This window comes from Egretta garzetta, unplaced genomic scaffold (assembly GCF_000687185.1).
Source record: "Egretta garzetta isolate BGI_Z169 unplaced genomic scaffold, ASM68718v1 scaffold5, whole genome shotgun sequence".
In the NCBI taxonomy this organism is placed as follows: domain Eukaryota; kingdom Metazoa; phylum Chordata; class Aves; order Pelecaniformes; family Ardeidae; genus Egretta; species Egretta garzetta.
Genome location: NW_009259707.1, coordinates 2,555,748 through 2,578,930, shown reverse-complemented (window position 1 = coordinate 2,578,930; position 23,183 = coordinate 2,555,748). Strand labels below are relative to the sequence as shown.

Sequence of the window (23,183 nt, the reverse complement as noted above, 5' to 3'; positions counted from 1 at the left end):
CCCCCCCGCCGCTGCTCCGCAGCCGGGTGAGCATCCTGCTCGCTCCGTCTCTTTAGCAGATGTGCATGATTAATGGATTATTTACCTTTCGCTGCCTGATTATTATTTTTTTTCTGCCTCTAACCTTTTCACTTTTACAAATTTATTTTGACTTTGAAATGCTGGGGATTCCACTTATAACCTTTATGTTTATTGGTGAAGTAGGTATTCCTAGACTGTTTTTCCCCCTCTTTCTAATTCTGGAGTTTAATTATATTTTTTCTTCTGCCTTTTGGTACAGGTGCAGTAATTAAATGGCATTAAGTCTGTTTCACGACCATTAAGGAGGCTTGTTATTGTCCTTTTTGCAGATATTTGAAGTTGTAAATGAGTCACCTTTCTGATGAATCCACCTGGTGAAACTCTGACATATTGCTGAGATGGTGCTGCTGTGGTTGTAAGAAGAAATGTCTGGAGTGAGGTGCAGTCCCTGGCCTTTTCCAGCAACCAGCACAGAGAGGTCGGGACGAAAAGAGAGCGGCTGTGTTTGGGAGTGCAGCCCAAGGCTTGCAGGCGGGATGAGCCAAGGGGAGCTGGGGAGGCCAGGAGGAGAGCAGCAGGACAGAGATTTCATTTGACTCTTGGACGAAACATTTTCAAAGCCCCAAGGGCACACCTGGGTGTCTCCAGCCGGAGACGTAGTCCTAGGAGCGGGGTGGGCACTGGGGGATACTTGCATAATCTTATTTTTCCTCTGCCTTTCCTTTTCTTTCACCTTATCTTTTGTTCTTTTCCCCATTCTGCCAGCCCCCTCCAGCCTTATCTCTGGATTTTTCATGCCTTTTCTATAATTTATCACCTGCTAAGGCACACTGTGCTGATTCCTTCCTTAGTTTTCCTTCTGAGTATTTCCCCCTCTCCCTGCTTTTCTGATTGCTTGTGCATGCCGACCAGACACCCACGCTCCCGGGACTCTTGCTCTGTTGTAGTTGTTCTCTGGCCCTCTCTCTGTAAAACCCAATCCTCTGACTTGTGCTGAACATTAAATAATAAATATGAATACTTAAACTGCTGAAATTATTCAGGGATGGGTTTGTTTTTAAACTCAGGCTTGTGACCTCAGGCCACTTGGACGAGATCCCTGACATCATCTATGGGCGTGGGGATTTTCAGTGTTTCTAAAGTACTATTAATGGAAGATTATAATGTGACCATTTTTAAAACACTATTTAAGTGGTGGAACACTAGATATCATGTTGGTGCAGTGGGCATAATTTCAGAAAGGGTGAATTAATCTGCTTTATGTGCTGGGTGTGCAGGAATGGAGCTTGCACGAATACAGACCACGCACTTCAAAATACTGTAAGGAGAGACAGCAAACATAATATAAATGTCCCAAAGGTGAGCTAGGGTGAGGAGCAGGGAGGAAGAAGAGGGGCTTCTTAGTAGCATAATTACACAGTGTTAGTCCTCTTTTCAGCACTAGCTAAAGCTGGAAATTTATTCTCCATGTTTACACTAGAGGAAAATTGTACCCATCTTTTGGAAGGCACATACACAGGTTTTAAAATATTCTTGGAAGAAAGCATGTCGGGTGAAAAGTGTGGACCTGAATAAATGTTGCCTCCGTGTGGTACGCACCTCTTTATGCCGCAAAAGATAAAGCCGCAGGTCTTTTTTGGATTGTGTGGGTTTGTGCGTTGACCTTCACTGGTGCCATCAGAACAAGCAGAACTGTGTTGGTCCTGAGGCCAGGCTGGCTAATTTGATGGAGTAAGCAGGTCAAGCGTAAGAACAGTTGCCTGGGGGCATCACCAAGGAGGGTGGATGCTGCGAGTCAATCTTTTTTTTTTTTTTTTAATACTATTATTATTCTGCTGTAGGGCGCATGGGACTCTCAAGTTTGTACCGTTCTTCACTGCATCTCTCTCAGCGTGCTTTAAGAAGAGCCTCATATTTGTTGTATGGGTCTCCCCTCGGGTACCCTGGCTCCCACCAGCTGTTGGACTTGGCTGAAAGAAAACCTCCATCAGAAAAGGCCACGTGAAGGACAACCTCATAAAGGGCAGGTTTTGCTGCGCAGCTGAGGACATGGTACGGTTCCCTCTGACTTGCACGCCCACTGCAGTGCCGGAGCTGATTCTCTCTCTCCACAGCACCGGGGACCTGCAGCAGGCAAAGTTATACTGGCGAGGACTCACACTTCTGCTTTTGTCACAGCGCAGTTGTGTTACCTACTGGAAAGCCCAGTCAGCATGAGCACAGTCTTAGCACTGCCGCCATCGCTTTGCCGGTAGAGCATGCCAGTATTCAAGGAGAAATGAGGTCCTCTGCTGCCTCAGTTACAGTTTCCTTCCCCTCAAATGTTACAAAGAACAGCAAAAAAAGCTCTTTGTATGCCAGAGCATTCCCAGCCCTCCGACAGCAGGAGGACAGTTGTGTAAAGCAATGCCAGGTAATGATGCATAAAATGAGCATATCAAAGTTGCTGGTTTTTTTCTATGATTTCTACTGCTGGGACTACCTGAACAAGACATTTTGTAAGTTTTCTGTGATGGGTCTGACCCCATGCAGGGAGCAGGGAGCACACAATACTTAGGTGCCGTGTTATACCAGAACTAAAGTATCTAGGTAAGATGTGATGACATGATGGAAAAGCATGCCTAGCAGTTACCTTTTCCTCCACCTCCCTCAGCTTACCTCTGCCAGAGCTAGAGGTTCAACCCAAATGGGCCAAGAGGCCCACAAAATTTGTTGCCCGAAACTAGCATGAACTCCACCCTCAAAATATTAGGCTAAAAAAAAAATAAAATGTTTTTCTTCTTCTTTAGGAAAATGCTATGAAATTAAGGGAACTGCCCAAACAGGCTGGGTAGCTTCAGGGTTTCCATGTTATGTTGGTGGCGTGAAAGAAATGAGAAAGTTCAGATGTCATCGTCACCTCTGCCACCCCACTGCCCGGATCTCAGGCTAGATCCAGAGGGGCTTGGACTTAAGAAATGAGGAACAACCCAGCTCCCTGCGCATTTGCCAAATATCCATCATGCTCTGGTGGGGAGGGGCCATTAGTTTGGGGTTTCGGAGGTGAAGAAGAAAGAAAATGAAGTTGAAGGTATCTAACAAATATTATTCCTGTAGAAATTGTTCTGCAATTAAGCACTGTCAGTCCTCACCCAATTCCTCTCAGCCCAAATCTTGCTACTAGAGAGTAAAATTATGCAAAACTTGTAGCTGGTTCAACTCTATTTCCTTCAGTTCAGAAGACAAGGGTATCTTCAGCATTCAGGTCTTCAGGATACACAATTTTTGATTCAGGAGATCTTGTCTGAGACTTTTATTTTGCATGAAATCAGCACTTGCTGTTTATCGTATGATATAAGTCCACATGCAGCCGGGCTGCCTTCAGACTTCTGCAGATACAGCTGGACAGAATTTGGCAGGACTGCTTACAAATGCCTTCAGACTCCTTTTGGTATTAAACCAGTGAGTTGACTTAATAGCCATTGTTTCCCTAGAAAAAACATTAAAGATGACATTTCACCATAGACACTTCATTAAAATAGCGGGTGCATGAAAATATTTCAACACTCAAAAAAGATACCACTGCCAAGTTAAGAGACCTTGAATTCTTGTGTTAGAGCACAGCTTTGCTCTTTATTTGATGTGACACTGTTTAAGAAAGTCAGGAACCTCTGCTTATTTTTACCTCATTTTTATTTTCTAGCACTTTACTAAAGCTTAATATCACGCTGCACAAAGTCTTGATACAAGTCTGGAGGGGAAAGTGGTCAAACCCAGGCGGAGGGAGCCCGCTGGGGCAGGGTTGATGCCCGGAGAGCAAGGTGCAGGCAAGCAAGGGAAGCAAGCGAGCAAAGAGGCCAGGGCCCGACGGGTGCCTGCGGGCACAGCGGAGGCCAGTGGCCCCTGAGAGCAGGAGCAGTGGGGCTTGTCCCCAAGGGAGCAAGGAGGGGCTGGGTGGAGGGGGCTTTGCAATTTCAGAAGCCACCAAAGTCTGTTCTGCAGCCTAACGCGAGGTTAAAACCTGATCTGGCAAGACACAAGGTGGGGAGGGAATTTGCTTGCAAAAAAACTTTTCTCCTTACTCAACTCACGAGCTTTTCCCATTTTAAAATTGTTCTAGCTCACAACTGCCTGAAGCCTGGCTTTTTGCATTTAGAGCCCTCTTGGTGCTTTTTAGGGTATTCACTTTGAAAAAAAGCCCTGGCAGATCTTTTTGGCTGCCTTCAAACCCTGTCATGGCATGGCTTCAGTCAGAAAGGTACCACAGGGAGGTAAGCTGTCAGCACAAGTGAATATTTGTACAAAATGCTACGCACACTTGTGACTTCGTATCAGGCAGTTGGAAAAAACAAAAGCGTCAGATATTGAGGTATCAAGAATTAATTGAAGCTTAATAAGAGAATTCCTCCTTCTGCCAGGATTGCGGTTCCTTTAGTTTGTAGATTTTAGTTTTGACCATCATATTTCTATGGCCATTCAGCATTATGGAATGAGCAACGGCTGTCAGAAATATTTCTACTCCTGGCGTGATCACTGGAGTATCTAGGGGTGATGCACTGAGTGGCTGCTACCCAGAACAAGAGCTTTCAGGATGGTTTTGGAGGAGGAACACTAAACCTTCTGCTTGACAAATGAGTGTGTCACAACAGGCCACAGAGATGCTTTGAAGTAAGGTATGACAAGTTAAAACCTAAAGATGGATCAAACGAATACAGAAATGAAAAACCTCCTTTCCTCCTTACAAATATAATTCCCCAGTGCATAACATTTTTTAAAAAAGCAGATACAAATCCATCCTGTGCTCCTGCCTCCCCGTCTACAACTGCTTGTGGTCCAAGTAGAACACCCCCCCCACCACCACCCCCGTACTTCTGTCAAACTCTGGCAGCTTTCTGGCATGGCACTGCAGAATAACCTTGTACATTACAGGGACTAAATGGAATAAATAATCTTTGCATGCAGTCTGTGACTTTCAGATATAAAGAATTCACATTTTATTTGAATATACTTCTCCAGGTCAGAGAAGCACCAAGCAGACACTCTTGAAGCTGTCATCAGTAGCTTGTTATTTTCTAGAAATTCCCTGTTTATTCAGTCCTGCTGTAATATCAGAAAAAAACCCAAACCCAAACAGTTCCTCAAGACAGATGCACCTTTTAGTCATTTATCCACCACAGAGTCTTGTGGATGCTTAAGCAATACATTCTTCTGGCAAAGACCAGAAGACATTTGGACCCTTCCCAATCTGGTTTCAAGCTTGTCAGCACTGTTTTAAAACAACATAACCAACATTACACAGGCTGCCCCTGTTTTGAGTTGGGCTTGGACAACACGGTCTCTGGGGAACCCAGCCAGCCCAAATTTTTCTAGGATTTCAACACACATCGCGATGGTTGGACCCCACTCATTGCAAGTACCACATTGACAAGGCAGTATCTTCAGGGGTTCATTGGCAATTATGGGCAATGGTAATGTTGTTCATGACTGCTACTGGATTTTTCGGCACTATTATTATCAGCCTTGTTACCTACTGAAAACCTGCTGTGTGTTCAGCCATCAGCTTTCGTTTGACAACCCTGGCCTCTTTGACCCTATGCTGTCCTGCACCTATGGTTGTTGTAATGAACTGGACCTTTGGGGCTTGTTTCTGCCAAAACTCAGCTATGCTCTATCGATTATTTGCCTCGGAAGGAGCTGCCATCTGGTTGATTAGCATCGACCATTTTCTAACCACTGTCCAGAGGCACAACTAGCTGAAATGCCACCGTGCCAAAGCCACAACTGGGTTTTTTCCCGATGCTTTCTGCATTGCCTTTCCTCCACTGACCGGATGGATGGTTGGGGAAATGCAAACTAGGGCTCTCCAGGATGTATTTCCTACCGGCTGAGCTAACAAAGCGATGCTTGTTGCGGCGACATTTTTCATTCCTTTCAGCATCATTCAGCACTCCAACCTTTGCATCCCAGGCACCCTCTGTACGAGCGTCCTGAGCACGCACCAACACGCCCTTTGCTTCAGCCAAAGGAAGAAACTTGACCTGATAGGGCTGTAGCAATCTTGCCAGGTGAACATAGACTTGAATTTCAATGCAAGAGCCCTTCACTATGGTTCCCACTCTGCTGGATTTTCACCGTGCCGGCTCCCCAGCTACATAGTGCACAACATGCCTTCGGCATCCAGTAAATGCCTGCAGTGTTACTAGCACCTACCTTGCCTGGCTGAGGGCTTGCCCTGTCCTCCACCACGATGCTTCAAGAGGTTTGAGCTGAGCTCAGGCATAAGCCATCCAGGATTCTCCCCAAATAGGAAAAATAATACAACCTATGCTTCTGATGAGAGACACCCAATCGACTAAGCAGCGGTGTCAGGGAAGTAGTTGAAAATCAGGGAAGAACTAGCCAAACTGCACAAACTGTGCTCCTGCATCTCTCTTTCTGACCACTCCATGAGTTTTTAATGCACAAACCAAACTGGAGAATGAGCACGTTCCCATTTGTCACTTGGCTTTGAGACACCAAATAAAACCAGAACAGCACAAGACTGTCAAAGCCACTCTTGCAACTAAACCCAGGTTGACTGAATGGCACGTAGCTACTGCTCGACAGTCTTTACAACATTATTTCTTTATATAAACTTACTTTTGGCTAAAAAATGCAGCAACAAAAAAAAGACAGGTGAAAATATTATTTACACAAATTTGAAACAAGCAGCAAGTCCTGAAGATTAAACAGCATAACCAAAGAACCAAGTGATTTTTAGCACAAGAGCAGTGAAATACTAAGGTGACAGATTCACTCAAACCAAAGTTAAGCTGCGGTTTCGGTGAGGTCTGCCTACTTTATAGTTTGCCAGGACAACCATTGCATCCCCAAGCTGCATGTGAGAGAGAGGGATGTAGCAGGCAAAGGACGTACTACCCCCTCAGGACACGTAGGCCCACGCCAATACCTAAACCTAGCAGTAGCCACTTCTCCTCCTGCTTGGTTACCTGCCACATTCTCTTAAATTCCTTCCAGTGATGGTTTTTCAGGACTGAGAGACATTTCATCCAGTTTTCCCATTTCTCATGACCCAAACGCCACCACTTGCCTACACTTTCTAGCCAGCATCCTCGGTACATTTTGGTCACGTACAGTATTTCCTCTATATCATGGGCAGGGAAGCTGCAGGGAGAAAAGACCCAAGCACATGCAGAGTGGGGCTGGGGACCAGCTGAATTAGGTTGCACCTACATGTCCTAGACACAGATTCCTCCCTTTTCTGCACTTTTTCTTTGCATTCTTCCCTCCCTGCCTCCCCTTGGAGGTAACGCTGGCTTCCTTGGCTTGCCACATTCTCTTTGCCATCCCTTACCAATCCTCCCTTTCCTGGGGTTTCCTCATCAGCAGGCCCTATAGTGCCACTGTGGTGGCCCTGGCTCCTTCTGCTGGAAGTGGGAAGAGGGGGACACCTGGCCCTTTGGACCTGAAGCTTGCTCTGAGCCAGGGCCATTACTCCTGAGCAGCAAGGAGGAAGCTGAGGAAAGCTGGCTCCCTGCTGTAGAGTAGGTAAGTGCCAGCATCATTTCCACACTGCAGGGATGCAATCACCCCCTTTTCCCGGGACACGGGCTAGCCTTGAGCAGTAATTGTGCTTTTGGCCTCCTAAGGTCGCATTAGGGATCTCTAGTACTAAGTGCCATCCCACTTTCGTAGCACTTGCATCCTTGTTTTCCCTAAACGTTTGTGTTTATTAAAGAGAGCTCCAGTAGAGAAGCTGCAGATTAAGCTCTCTTTCTACCTGGTGCCAGAGGGGCCTCGGCAAACAGCAGCCGCTTTTACTGCTCTCAGCTACCAGCCTACGCTCCCAGATCAACACGGACCCTGTATCCAGGTCTTCCCCTCCAAGGGCTTTAGTATTTCTGTTCGTACCGCTCCAGGATGCCCACGCACCGTCACTGGCCAGACTCCCCCTGTAACCACCGGCTTTAACCAGGGAAGGGATGGCTTCAGCTACGCAGAGACAGAGATCAAGATCTTCCAAATCTGTAATGGCAGCAGCCGCTTTCACCTGAATCTGTAAAAACCCAGGTTAAGTCAAGGAAGCGGTAAAAGACAAAGTAAAACTTCTTCCCCAAACTAAAATTCACTAGTTTCGAAGAACACCCATTTCTCTCCTTTAACACCCTGCACTTGCTCAGTTCAGCCTTTTCACCTGGCCACCTCTGGCGGTCACCCAGATGAATCCTCTGTTTACCACTGAAGAATCTTCCTACTTCACGTGGCGATTCACATCCCAGGGTTTACATATCCATGAATGAATGACAGAAACATAATTAAAAGGTTTTTTTTTTATTAAAAATCACATATATATACATTTGTACATTCCACATACCGCTATGTACGTTCACCAACATAACCATTAAGTCAGAGAGTGCGAAGAGCACAGATTTCCATCTGAAGAAGTTTACTGCAGGGGGACTTCAGGATTGTAATCAATCAGACACTACAGAATGTCATTAGCTCCTTTTCCCTTTAAAAGCAGCAGCACGTTTAATTATCAGTGTTCACAAGGCATAAGCCCCAAAGTGTTGTACAGCAAGAGAAAAATTAATTAGTAAATATAGGCAATAGGGGGAGAGCTCACAATGAGAATGTGGTAGTTGCTGCCTATTGCAAACAGCGGGGTGTTAATAAAACACTCAAGAGCTGCGCTGAATAGAGACTGCAGCAAATGGGGAGGAGTAATAAAGGTTACTTCTTGATATAACTGCATAAAATAAAGTATTTTTAATGTCATTCAGGATAGGAGAACAGACAGTTTATTTTTTTTTTGTTCAGCAGAGTCAGGATAATGCCTGTGTGGTCAAACATGTGATAAAGGTCTCAGAAAACATAGGCATACTCCAACTCTCCCCCACACTTTCCCACAGTTGGTGTTGTTAAGAGTTTCACGTGGCTGATGTGACATTTTACCAAACACAGACAGATGCACTCCACCAGAACTCCACCAGAACACCCAGAACCCAAGATTGACACCCATGTCAATTAAGCGTGCTAGAAGAGTGACATCAAGCAGGTAATGAAGGCTGGAAAGTTTTTGGAGATTGGGAGCAGGGTGGGCAAAGAGAGGAGTTCTCACCGTCACCCAGACTCCTGTGCACACCTGAGCCCCTACAGAAGGGGCTGCCTGAAGAAGTCCGTTCGTAGGGACCTGTGGTGCGCTCTGTGCAACAAAAACCAATTCCTTATTTTCTCCAGACTTTGAGATCAGTATTCCTGTAATGTTACCGACGTGATAACTTATCCCTTTAAAGCATAGAAATGAAGACCTAACTGAATTCTCTCTCGGAAACGTACAGCCACTAATCTTAGTTCAGGCAGAGTGCCAGATTCTGGGCAATTTTTTCTTATTAGTATTTTTCCTCTCTTTTTGACTTCGAGGGGGGAAAAACTGCCTATGATGACATATACACATCATAGGTAATTTTTACGTGAGGAAAAGTAGAGATATGGAAGAGTAGAAAAGGGGGTTTGTGCTTTTTGTACATATCAGTGACTGTAGCGGAGGACGGCTAAAAAAAATAAAAGCCAGAGCTGCAGTATTTCTGTAATTAGAAGCTACGTGTTAAACAAATGTGCCTCAGTATCTGCAAAAACATTTCAGTGAGAGACTAATCTCATTTATTATGTCCTGAATCGTAGATACATGGTTACATTTAAAAAAAAAAAAATGCACTACTGTTTTGGTTTTCACACATACAAAGTTGGAGGAGACTCATTGGAAAAAAAAAAGTGTGAGAGAGAAATTACAAACACAAATAATTTAGCAAGAGCTGAATTAAGAAAAAATATTCTGACAGAATCTCCTCTCTCCAAGGGCAGGTCTAGGACGCTAAGATTCCCTAACTGGGGAGAAAAAGATTGCATCAAGCTTAAACTCCCAGAACCCATTTAATTTCCAAACTAGAAGGATGGTAAAAGAAACTTTCCTCTTTCCTGCCTCTCCTGCTTCATGTACCCAGTCAGCAATTAATAACCACATTACCCCTCCTTCCCTCCTTGCTGCTGCAACCACACCAGAAGAGAATTTACCCCAGCAGCGATGCTGTCCCAGGACTCCAGGCACACAAACCAAGGATGAGCAAACCAACAGTGCCGAAGTAAAAGGAGGGATGAACTCAGGCTCTCCAGTGTTTAGTTCTCTTACCCAAGGGGTGGTGTAGTTGTCCTAACCTAAGGGAATTTGAGTGCAGACCTTTCATAAATCTCCCAGTGATAAAGTATAGGAAACCACGCAGCACTGTGACGTAGGCTGTCACTTGCCGCTGGCATTATCGGAGCATTATCCCAATTGCTCACACGCTGCAGGCACACTGGAAGAGCATCCTCCACCTGCCACCTCCCTGCTGAGCTCCTGGCTCTACCTCAGCCTCACACTGGTTTGGTTTTTTTTTTTTTTTTTTGCTTTTTTTTTTTTTTGTTACCATGGGACTTCCATATTAATTCATCCAAAGGAGTTCTAGTATAAAATTTAGCAAAGAAACAGGTAACAATGCATGAATCAAATGTCAGTATTTTTCCAGCCCACATTTTTGGAGGCTAAAAATTAGATCCCCCAACTTAAATATTAATCAGCCTTTTGGTCATCTATGATTGTAAATATGCTACCTTGCATTATTCCAATTTCTGTATTTGTCCTGTATGCACAATTATTGTTACTGCTGCATTTTAGCCAAAGTACAAATCTGAAAAAATACCACATATTAATAAAGAATTGTTTAATCTTTTACAGCCATACCTTTTCATGCAGTAACAACTAAGAACTTCCCCGTGGTCTGGAATGATACAATCTCTACTGCATTGCGACACAAGTCGACAAGACTAAGTTCATCAGTACCTAGTGGCTAGAATTAGCCTTAATCGTGGAGAGTGGTACTTGTTTTAGTACCTCCTTATTATATAGGAACAAAGCACACTGAGGATGCTTGCAGCAAAAGAATTTCTTACGAATCATGTGCTACCGTACACAAAAGGCTTATCAGAGCTTTGTAAACTCACTCCCTCTCTATTGGCAAGGAGGACAGGGGACTACAAATTTGTCTGTGTCATCATTGCCAGTTGTATACACAGCGTTTGAAAACCATGAATACAAAAGAATCTGCTCATACCAGTGCCACACAGGAGAATCATTCATGCCAGAATTAAGTCAGAAACGCCCACATTTGTCTTTCTTGAAGGTGCCTTTCACTAAACGTGGCTTACGTCTCTTAGCAGAAAGTGCTACGGAATACCTTACTTGGATTTTATTATTTTTTTTTTTTTTAAAACCCAACACAGCTCTACTTTTCCAATTTTTCAAACTCAGGAAAGAGAACGATCCAAAGGTCGTTTACTTCAAAGACAAAGACATGGATATTTTTCTTCCCCTGGATGTAGCCTGGCTGCCCCTTCCTGGAGGCAGCACTGCGCTTACAAGGCTGTTTCATAAGCCAGCCTTCCCCTAACAGAACAGCTCTGCCGAGACCACGTCTGGAAGACACGGTGCAGATATCCCATTTTGCTGAAAGTCTCCACTCTGATCGCGAACACTGAAACAGTGAGCAGCCACACCACCAACTCCATTGCACGCTGGCCAGTAAGCTTGGTATTTATTAGAGCTTTAACAGAATTGAAATAAATGCTTTGACTTTGAAATACTTAACTTTTATTTAAAGTCATTATTTTTGAACACCTCTTGGGGGAAGCTGCTTCTTTTAAATAGATTGCTTTAAAAATGGTTAAATAGCAATGTGAATACTTACCAGGGCAGCTAAGTAAAGGGTTTTTGTTATTTGAAAAACCTTTGTTTACAGAATGTTTTGCAGAATATAACAAAACCAGTACTCCTGTAGTGCACCTTTGTAGATTTCTTCCCAATTATACCTTCCTTCTGTGACTTTTGATTGCACAAAGTCATCCATGAGTACTAAAACCTATTCTCCTGGAGTTCCAATCTGCCTAAGTTATGTTACAGCAAACATCTAGCACATAGCCTGTACACTTATGTATCAGCCTCATCTTCACCCTCCAAAGAAACTCTAGAATGATATAAGGTCAATTTATTCAATTGTATGTACAGTATATTTGCATATTAATAAATAAATCAATATTAAAGTTAAGGTCTCTTCCCCCATATGAAAGTGAACACAGTCTGACTAGACAATCTGACTTTGCTTTTTTAATTCCAAGCACAGCTGTGTGACTGAGGCAAACAGTTTCCACTCAGTTTATTACAGTAACTGTAGGAGTAGAAACCTAACAGACCAGTGCTTACATTTAAATTCTTGGGGGGGGGAGAAGTACTAAAAAGTGCATCAAAAGCCAACAATTTGTAGAGCAAAAATCAAGTTCATAATGTGATCCTGGGGAAGAGAATCCAGATCAAAAAAGGACATGCTGCAGCAAACATTACAACCGATGCACATTTTTGTCTTGATAGTAAGCTGCATGATGCCAGTCTCGTCACATAATGTTCCAAGAATTCCAACTCCCGTAGATGCCATCTCCACCTCTACAAATTTATCAACACCAACATCCAGTGCAAAGTGACATTTCTTAAAATAACTGTTTGCCTTGTCTCCATAACATTCATCCTTACTGTGAAGAAAGGCTCGATTTCTTTAACTGTTTATTACTATATACAGAAGAGCCTCTATTTGCACGTTTCCATTTCTGGTAGTGAATTTCCTTTTCTGTCTACATTCATTAGAAATCCAAAAGGTAAGTGGTGATATTTCATATTTACTGGAAGTCTTCCCATTAACCCAAAGAGTAGCTGTTCATCTTGATTTATACCTAAAGTAGCTGCACGTCGTTCTTTTTTCCAGCCCACTTCCAACAGGATACAAGTCATGGCAACCTGTGGGACCGGAACATATTTCAAGTCTGATTGCTGGAGCCAGAAGAGTGATGAGTCATGTTTGAATTCAGATGTCTGTTTGCAGCACAGTGTGTGTGGACCATACCCCCATTTGGGTATCTTACAAATACAGGCTCGCAGAAAGGATTTTGGCACACCTGACAGACCTTTTTGTCCGAAAGAAGAATTGGGATTCCTTTTTGTTTAACCTAAAGAGAGGGGGGAAAAATCCAAACATGAATGTAGCTAGAAAGGAAGGGGTATTATGAGTTATGTAATTTCAACGGTACAAAAGGGACAAACCCGGTCAATGATAGAGGCAGTAGGTAAAGACAGCTTGAACTATTTAACTCAAATTCAATTTCCACAAACTTGAATTCCACTTCCACATTCACACTCATTCATTTTCATGCTTCCTCTTAAGTACTTCCCCCCCACCCCCAGCTTTTTTTTTCTTCGCTGTTTGTTTATTATGCAACTGAAAACCCAATGCAGCTTCCTAAACAACTGAACACTGATGCATTTTTATTCCAGACAGATTCTGCTGGATATACCGTTGTTAGAACTAAACAGATTTAAGAATCTGCTGGCAGCTTTAAGCAACACAGCTCTAGCTACAAACAGAAGAAAGCTTCACAAGAGAATTTACCACTAACAAAAGCTACTAAGAAGCTTCACTTACTACTAAGTGCTGGGCAAACTTTTTTGCAAATTCTGACAGGTCACAATCCTAGTGAAAAAAAACGCTAACTCACATTCGTTAAAGTTTCTGCAAGAATTTTGTTACTCTATAAATCCCAGATTCACTTTAATTCAGCCCAGAAATTCAACAGTTGTGCCTATTCAAAGGACCCCACCTTCCCTTTTGTTTTACAGAGAAAGCATAAAATTAAGTTTGAATCTAGTAGTCATGGCAAGAAAAACTAATAAATGCAGCAAGGAAAACTGCCAAGGACATGAAGACAACTTTGTCCTAATTCTTTAAACTTCTTCCGATTATTATGTATCAAAGGACTTAGTTGTAAAGCTTCAAGGTGCCTTTATTTAAAAAAAAAAACCAACCCAGAAACAAACAAATCCAAACCCAACCTACCTTCTCGTATTTGTAGATTAAGTTTTCAGCTTGTGCTAACCCGAGTGCTGTCTGAGTCATTCTCTTTGTATGAATGCTTTGTCTCACTGCTCCAGCCAGGAATGGGGAGAGGAGCTGCACTGACCAGCTGTCAGGCACCAGCTGCAAAACTAGGGCCGCATCAAATTCAGCAGCGTGGTTATTCAAGAGATCCACAGCAGCCGTGACGAGCGCACAATCCAAAGTGCCTGGATTTAGATACACTGACAGCAGCATATGGAAAAGCCTCCGCCTGTACTGCATCTCTCTGTTCTTAGAGTTCCACATACAGTATTCTTCAGCAGCATGGAAATCCTTTAACTCGTTGACAAGGATATGCAAAGCCTTCTCATGCTCTTCCAATTTTCCATATAAAATTGCACTTTCCATATGAAGGTCCGTGCCCTGGATTTTGTCTGTTAAATGAGAAACAAGGCAATATTTGCTCAGTGGAGAAGACAACTACTCCCTCTCCCAGCGTCAATGCAAACAAGCCCACAGAATTCAACTCCTGCTATTTTTGCAGGGGTGCTGGCAGCTATTAAGAGGACAGGTGTTTGTAAGTACAAGAATGTCTAGACATATGGAAACACATCTCTAATAAAAGAGCATCACAAAATACAGGAAAAAGAAATTACTAAATAACAGGTGATAAAACCAGGGTCACTGACATCTTTTAACTTCTAGCCCATCAGTCTTGCGCATTTCTGAGCACACCGCTACCATGTGTGATAAACTCTAAGATGATGCCATGATGTTGTTAACCTCTGCTTCTCCCAATATTATAGAAAATTACAGAATAGTTTGAAGTCCATAAAAGACAATAAAGATCAAATAGTACTTCCCTTTAAGAAGGTAACCCTTAATCCAGTCTAACAGTTTAAAGTGTCAGCAACAGGCAGGGAGAATGGCAAGTTCATCTGGCATTTCAAGATAAAGTAGAAATTCCTCTACTTATTGTAAAGGTGATACAGATTTGGCATAGGCCTCTGTAAAAGGTATGGAAATACAATGTTTTTCTCCCCAAAATATTTTGGTTATCAAGGAGGAACACACTAGCATGCAACCGATCTCACCTTCACGTAAGGTAAGAACCACCATGTAAGAAAATCCTATGTTTTGGTGTACATGGATTTCAAGAGAATAATCCATCTTGTAACTCTTACACTTAAGAATTTGGTTAAAAATTAGAAGATTAAAAAGAGCAAGAGTTTCAAGGACTGTGTTATACTTGTACATTACCTGTCATATAAAGTTTTGCTGACTGGAAAGGCAAGGGGACAGTAATTTAGCTCAACTGTTGCTTGCCTTATGCCAACAGTAAGGTGTATTTTGCACTTCTCACTCAAAAAGATGCTCATATTTTTGTTTAGCATAAACCCCAGCTTTTGGGGTGAGAGTGGGTTATGGACAACAAACAAGTCCTCGGTAATCAGATTGCTCAAAGCTTCGCTTCAATTCACTGAGAAACCGACTGATTAACAAATAAATTTGTAAGTTTTCCATTTGCAAAAGACTGTCACACCTTACATGCTCACCATTTACAAGAAATTGACTATAAATTAAGAAGATAATTGTATGAAGGTATTTTTTTCTAGCTAGTTATGGTTTTCTCTCTTTGGTGCAGTGGCAAACATACCATTCTACCTCACAAGCTACGGGAGATGAAAGACGATGCTAACAGATAGGCTTTCTGAATTAACTCATGTCTGTTAGAAATACAGATGGTAATCCTATCAACCCAATACACCTAGAAACCTCAGCTCTTTTAGTTTTCTATCCTTATGAGGATTTAATTTTGTTTCCTGCTGGAACTGACATATAGCATTTGTAACAGATAACATGCATCTTACCCAAAATAAAGTGAATTCTATAAAGATCAGATTTCTGAAGAAGACTGCGTAGTTTGAACAGTAGCTCAGTTCTTTCTGTACAATTATCGGTGGTCACAGATTTTAGCTGAAGTATTGCCTCCAAGTACAAGACAGCTAGATGAGTATGGTACTTCTCTTTCTACAGATGAAAAGAACAATCTTAGCTCAGCTTACAAAGACAACCCTTTCTCCCCACCAATAACAGCGATGAATATTTACATAATTACATAGGAATGTGTTAATTAATTTATTTAATTCAAATTAATCAGAAAGTCTTTTTTTCATGCAGATAGACAACTTATTCAGACCAGCTTCACAAAATACACTATACCTATAGTATGGGATTCTCTAGTTCATTAATACAGGTATTTCTAAAATATAGGTATGAAACATCTTATTCCTAAACCTCTCTTCACCTTAAATAAACAAGCTCTACAAATAGCTTTTCTTGCGCAAAAATTATTTCCTTCCAAAAGTTCACCTAACAGAAGTCAATGCAGTAAAGCAGATCGCTCTCCTTTGAGCACAAGTATGATGTTCACTGTATCTTGTCCTCGTTTCCCTTGTAAAATGAGTAATTTTGATCCAGTTATTTTTTTTCCTCTCACTCAGGTATGTTCTTTCACCTTTTCTATTTCTGTAAAGTTTGAGAACACCACTAGAGGTAGACAAGCACTCTGAAGGCACAGTGCTCTTTATGTTATCCACTGCCCAATATTCATCAAAACAAGTTGATGATTTGACTGTTTGATACATTCTCACTAAAGCATTCACATTAATCTAGTACTTTCTAAAGACCAAATCAATTTATAAGCCAGCCTTTATTAGCAGGTAGATTTAATTATAAATTATTTTTGTTACAAATATTTTACAAGGCATTCAAAAAGTTTGTTTGAAAGTATTCATGACATCAGAAACTAGTACGTTTATCCGTCATGGCGTCACACACCTTGACATATTTGCAATAGCAAGAGGCAAACCATTGATCTAGCATATTTATTTGAAGAATGTAAATTAGTGAACTGGTCATCAGCCCCGCTGAGTTCTTTCAATGTTAATTTACTTGCTTTATTTGCAGATTCAAGTAACTTCTCCTGTGCTTAAAATGTCTCATACCTGAGCACCATAATGCTTGAATGCTTCTGATTGTGCTTAAAAGCCCAAAGGTAGAGTACACTGTTACTTATGACTTGTCAACACAACTTTTGGACATTCAACATCTAGAGTGGTTTGGAATTCTGCAGTAAGAGGTGCATGGTTTAATTCTATCATTAATTGTTCAAATTTCTCCAGAAGGACAGAATAAAACATACCTACTTGTAAAACACTTAATTAGCAATTTTAATATATTGCTGCCGTGCAATAGGATTAGCGGTCGTTCAAACATTTTTCTACGATCTTACCAGACGGAGGTTTGAATCTCATCGGTGAAATAGAAAAGTATGCAATACTCAGATGTAAAAAAAAAAAAAAAAACCCAACACCAAAACCCAAACCTCTTGACTGGAGGTAAGCAACTGTCTTGCCATCATGAGAGTTGAAAAGTTAAGAAAAAAAAAAAGCAAATATCCGCTCATCTCCTACTTTGATCTTAAAAACACTCCTTCCCTACTGAGTACACATGAAAGCCTTCAAATTATGCTATTTCTTCTAGACTTTGGCTTTTTTTCAGAGTTGTTCATCCCAGTCTGCATTCTGAATCCTGTGCCTATTTTTAGTATTCTTGTAGTACTCACCTCTATTTTTCTTTCCAATACTAGATGTTCTAGATATTTAACACGTGCTTTAGGATATTTGTTAAGGCAACTGATGATATCATCTGGATTAATGCTGTTTTTCTCCTGTTCTTCCAAAGGCCTTTTAGTGAAAATCTGTACGCCAACCTAGAAAGAATTAATTGCATTTAGGAACTCAGTGGCAACCATTTTATTACCTCTTTATTTTAAATACTTATTTAACAGCACTATCAGATTAGTTAGCACATTATTCAGGAAGCTAAACAGTATAAAACCATGCTCAACACCACCAAGATTACACTAGTCAGTTCTTACGTGATCTCACTCGCTCCTATCTCCATTACCTCAATTCATAGCCTATACACCGTTCAGCCTATACACTGTCCAGCCTATATTGCCTTTTGTGTTGGGCACAACCTCCACCAGCCACAAAAAGTATTGAACAGATCTGCATAACAGCAGAACAAGAGACTTCAGCCTTTGCAGCAAGGAAGTGTAAGTCAGGCACCAGAATGTTTACAGCCTTATCAAATCTGATGATATACACAGAGCAAGAGACTTCTATAATGACCAAAACAAGTTTAGAAATCTGTCGTTGCATGTAATAACTGAGCTTTAAATTAATACAAATTAGGCAGTGAAACGTTCCAACAGCACTGACTGACATCAAACATCCCATTCAACAGCACACCACACTAATGGATGTCACAAAATTATTTTTTGAATTTTGGTGAACTAAGTTAATCTTTGTAGCAATGAGGTTTTGTCTTGAATGAAGGCTACTTATTCCACATTGTAGTGCACACAGATTATCACCTGTCCCTGGAATCCTTTTAAAAAAAGAAACAGCAGCAACAGTTAAGCTGTTAGGTGATTTCTTAATTCTTTTTAAAAATGGAAAATTATCTTGCTTAATATGAAAAAACCCAGAAAACACACTGTATCTTTCACTGTACAGAATGAGTAAAACTTTGTTTTCAGAAGAAAAAGAGGCAATTATCACTAGGACTTGTTAACAGAAGGACTTAGAAGAATTGAGAAACCTGGAAGTTTTCTTCTGTTGATCGCTACTTAACTGGCATTAAACATTCTGCAAAAACGGTCCAATTAGCTATCAAGACGGAACAACGTTAATGAACACCCAAACACCACTGCAGGGAAATACTTTATATTTATGATGTCCTGTGAAAAGTACAAGCACAAACCTCTTCATCTTTTTGTAAAACCCATTCGGAGTATTTCCACACCAGATCGTGGTCTGAGCAGAATGTAAGGAAGTCTACTATATATTCATAGAGATCTGAACGTGTAGAATCTTGAATGTCTCCATCAACTATTTTCACCCATAACTGCAACAAAACCACACAGATTAAAGTGCTTAAAACATGTACAGGCTCTTCCAACCCAAAATTTATGTGAGCTATTACAACACATAGTATTACCTATTGGTACTTGCAGAATTAGAGAGAGCTCCTAGGAACACCAATTGCAAGGGACCTCACTGATCACTAAGTTTATACCTCCTCTCCATCACAGGCTTTTCTTGCACCTGCCATATTCAACTAATTCAGACCCCATATCATGTGGGTTCTCATTCTGAGGGTGATTGGCCAAATACTTCAGAAGGAGGTATACTAATCCCAAAGAAACCTTTTGATAAAAAGTCCATTTCCCCAATGCATTGTATACTTTTCACATATTCTGTGTGGGCAAGATTAAAAGCAAATGATACAAACAATTTGGAAGAAAACACAGGTTTTTTTGCTCTTCTTTCATTTTGACTGAAGAACTTTAAGTACTGTGTGAGATTATTTTCATATACATTAAAACTGGAATTAAAAGGTGCCACATCTAGCTAACCAGTTTAGCAATAAGCCTTGTTCCTGATGAAACATAAAGAAAAATATCTTGCATATGACAAAAGGTATGTACTGTTTTTGTTGTCCTTACTGGTTTTCTGCTCAGGAAAGTACTATTTACATAACTAGAGTGCATTTGACAGTGTTACTGTGATTAACCTATTCAAAAAACCACACAGTAACACAAACTACTTACGGTATTGGATATGGTAGGAGACATACATGCTATTTATTGATCAATAACATATTAAATTTTCTAGATGAAGTTTTGCAGACAGGAATAACAAAATTATTTAGTCTGCAGTCTACGGACCACTGCTAGTGTTAGTGACATCAGAAGGAGGGTCCCCAAAGTGATTACTAACCCAGCTGAAACCCACAGATCTTGCAGAATATGTTCACTGTCCATCATCAGATAAGGAAATAAACTCTCGGTTGCTCTCAGTGTCTGCCATTAGATCACAATAACTGCTTTGCTGTGTGCATACAGACTAATCAGCACAGGATATGTTCCTGAAGTCCCTCAAACACCTTTTTAAGTAATGTCTTGGTTATTTTAGTGCTTCTGTCCATCTTTTAGAAGTACAAACGTATGTTCTGCTATGCACAGTTTTGCTTAAAAAATAGCATACAAGCATCTAAATAGCTGTCATCTTCAGTAAGCTCTTCTGCTTTTTCACATCTAGAGTATTAATTTATGCAAGGAAGTATCATCTAAGTTTCCCATGTATACACATCACTACTTTTCAAACAGATGAATTAGCACCTCAGATTTTTATCTCAGAGGTAAACCAGTATTTTGGAATGTTTTACAGATGACACTAAAAGCTTTATTCTAACCTGAAGTGCTGCAGCATCCTGACCATTGTAGTGATACAGGAGACCAAGGGCAAAATACCTGTATAGAAAGAGAAAATAATATTAAAATCACTAGAACTTTCCTACCAATTTCATTATGGTTTGATTAACACAGAATATAACAAATAATTGCTTACAGTAACATGTACGTGGCCATGTCTACAGTTGAACAAGCGTCTGCAGGCTTTTTTTCAAGAATCAAAGGAGAAAAGTTCTGTCCTAGAAATGTGTCTGTCCCTCCTGTCTCTAAGGCAGCTCTAGCTACTAGTTCCAACTTAAACAGAGTACGTGTCAAATTAGAGATGATTCTCATGCTGTTCTTTGAATTTTATATACAGACTTAACACACAGCTCCAAATAACAAATATTCTGCCAATAGTTAATCAGGTGTCATTAAATCAATTTTTTATGATGCTTTTACTTAAAACTGTTTTGCTAACAGAAACATTTTTTTCTTTAACGCAGCATGAAATCAAGTCAGGCAAGGAAGAGCTTTGTACAGTGCCATTACAGAGGTCTTTTGCGTACTGTAACAAAAACACAGATAAAGTTCTGTAATGGCTGTTCTCATGGAACGATGTTCTACCATTCACATTTGCAAAAGTGTGCCATGCAATCCATACTTACCAAGAGGACTTAACAAAACACCTGAAATAAATGAAACTACCCTAAATCTAACTGCAGTTAAAGACTCCTCATCACCACTGTAGTTGCTACTATTGCACCACACAGTTTAAAGATTAAAGAAATTAAATCCCAGACAGAGACACTACCTATGACTGGAGTTTGTATTTTACACATTTACTATCTAGTGTTTCCTGCTTAATGACAGTCAATTCTCCACCTGCTGGCATTTCCAATTTGAAGTCATTTGCAGTCATCTTAAGCAACCTCCCTTTGGTGAATCAGTTTAGCAACTACAATTTTAAAGCCGCTACCTGGTTAATACCTTCTACCTAAGGCAGTGCATGCTTTAAGGCATCGTTTCATTCTGTCCAAGTACCACTACTGCGTCCATTCAACTCTCACATTGTCACAAGGGCAAACAAAGCAATTTTTTTTTCCCCTCCAAATTTGTACCAATCCTTTATTTTTGCGTTGAATGCAGAAACTTTCAGGGAGAACTCTGTGTTTACCAGCATAAGACAGGATGCATTTCCTTTACAACATTTTTAAATGCTGACAAGTCAGGCCACGCTGTCTTTTGGACCTGAAAGCACAGAAACTGCAAGGATTTGAACACATTGTCCTAGAAGCCAGTAGCATTTAGGACAATTTTTCCTGTGGTCTTAAAGGTGCAATACTCAAAAAATCCACTCACTTTTTGTGTTTTTCCAGCCAGGCAGCACTATCTGTTAAAAGGCAAAAGTTCTCTGAAACTAGCAGATCCAGCAGGCTTTCGTGATTTGCCTCTGCATATAGCTTGAGTAAAGCTGTGTCAATATCTTCCTTGTAGCCATTTGCAACCTCAGTGCTGCGGACTTCATTCAAGTAACTCATGAGGAATCGTTTGCATTTTGTCATCTTCTCCTGGTCCCCTTGGGTCAGCTGGTTTAGGTCCGCGTACTCATGAAGAGGGGGATGAGACCGTATAAATGAAGAGGAAGTAGGCAACAGGAAGGGGTAGAGAGAGATCAGCTCCCGGACATCAAGCTGGCCGCTTCTGCAATTACAGTGTCAAACTAGATGAAGCAAAAAGAAAGAAAAAGTATACATAGGCACAAAAAAATAACATACTGGGAAATGTGTGCGCACATATGCTTAGAGTCAGGACACTAACAGGTTGTCAGTTTCTGAAAGTTATTGCCTTCTACGCTGGAGAAAATATATTCAGAACAAATTTGGAATTTTTTTTTTTTTTACTATTTCTATCCAAACTTGTTTATCATTCTTTTTCTTCCTCTAGCCATTGAAAGCTCTGAGAATTCAGAGACTGGACAGCCTTTTGGTTTTGACATCCTCCAGCTGTTCTGTGGCATATACAAAAATCAGCTGAATAGCCTTAGTGCAGTTCCTAGGACTGTCCTAGATGTCATCCATACATTATGGAAACCAGAATTCTAATGGAGAAAAAAAAAAAAAAAAAAAAAAAAAGGAGAGTGTGACCCCTTTCAAGCAAGCCACAAAGACTGTGCAAGTGTAATTCTGTAGAAACAGCAACTTCCTGTAGAAAACTAAAGCTTTCAGAACACTTGTTTGGATGATGAAAATGTTTTCCTCAACCCCAAAATGCACCAGATTCCTCCTCTGGCTCACTTAAGGAGGTTCTGAAAACAAACCGTGGATACTGATTATGCATCTGTCTGAGCAATGAGTAGCAGTCTACTGTACAGGCACAGGTCTTGGGCATACATCTATGTCAGATACTATGGAGTGGCTTTTCCACTTTGCATGTGAAGGGCATCTATACTTTATTCAGGAGCGAGTTGTAACATGGACATACTACACAAAACATTTTGCTTTCAGCCTAGATTGAAGAAATTCCTCATGCATTTGAAGAATGCATGTTGTGACAGAAGAATAAAACGAGGAGTTTTTCACACATGGCAAACAACTCCCCAATTTTCACTCCTCCTCTCAGGCCTTGCTTTAAAAGAACAGCAAGAAATCAGGATTTAGATTTTATTGCACTGTCAAAGTCATTATTCAGAATTCATCTTCAAAGATAAGCATTCCTGATCTGCAGGAGATACTGTTGCTTACAAAAAATCAAAATGAACTGACAGTTCTCTAAAAGAAACTCTGGTTAGCTACTATTTTGGTACAAATAAAACTTAAAAAAAATAGTTCTTATCTATCTGATGATCAGCAACCTCAGATAGACTTTCCCTTTACAACCTTGATTGGAAAGAATTCCAAAACCAA

General features: G+C 40.9%; 1 protein-coding gene across 1 annotated transcript in view; it reads right to left on the bottom strand.

Annotated features, from left to right (window-relative positions):
• Positions 1 to 8,369: 8,369 nt before the first annotated feature.
• The window catches only part of TGFBRAP1 (transforming growth factor beta receptor associated protein 1), a 35,979-nt gene continuing 21,165 nt past the window's right edge, over positions 8,370 to 23,183 (bottom strand). Inside the window, exons 5-11 of the mRNA XM_009638932.2 lie at positions 21,640 to 21,981; positions 20,301 to 20,358; positions 18,807 to 18,950; positions 17,602 to 17,748; positions 15,845 to 16,004; positions 13,974 to 14,407; positions 8,370 to 13,089 (exon numbers count right to left, since the gene is read on the bottom strand). Of these exons, the coding sequence (XP_009637227.1) occupies positions 12,901 to 13,089; positions 13,974 to 14,407; positions 15,845 to 16,004; positions 17,602 to 17,748; positions 18,807 to 18,950; positions 20,301 to 20,358; positions 21,640 to 21,981 (1,474 nt within the window). The 3' untranslated portion in view covers positions 8,370 to 12,900. The remainder of the gene's footprint in view (positions 13,090 to 13,973; positions 14,408 to 15,844; positions 16,005 to 17,601; positions 17,749 to 18,806; positions 18,951 to 20,300; positions 20,359 to 21,639; positions 21,982 to 23,183) is intronic.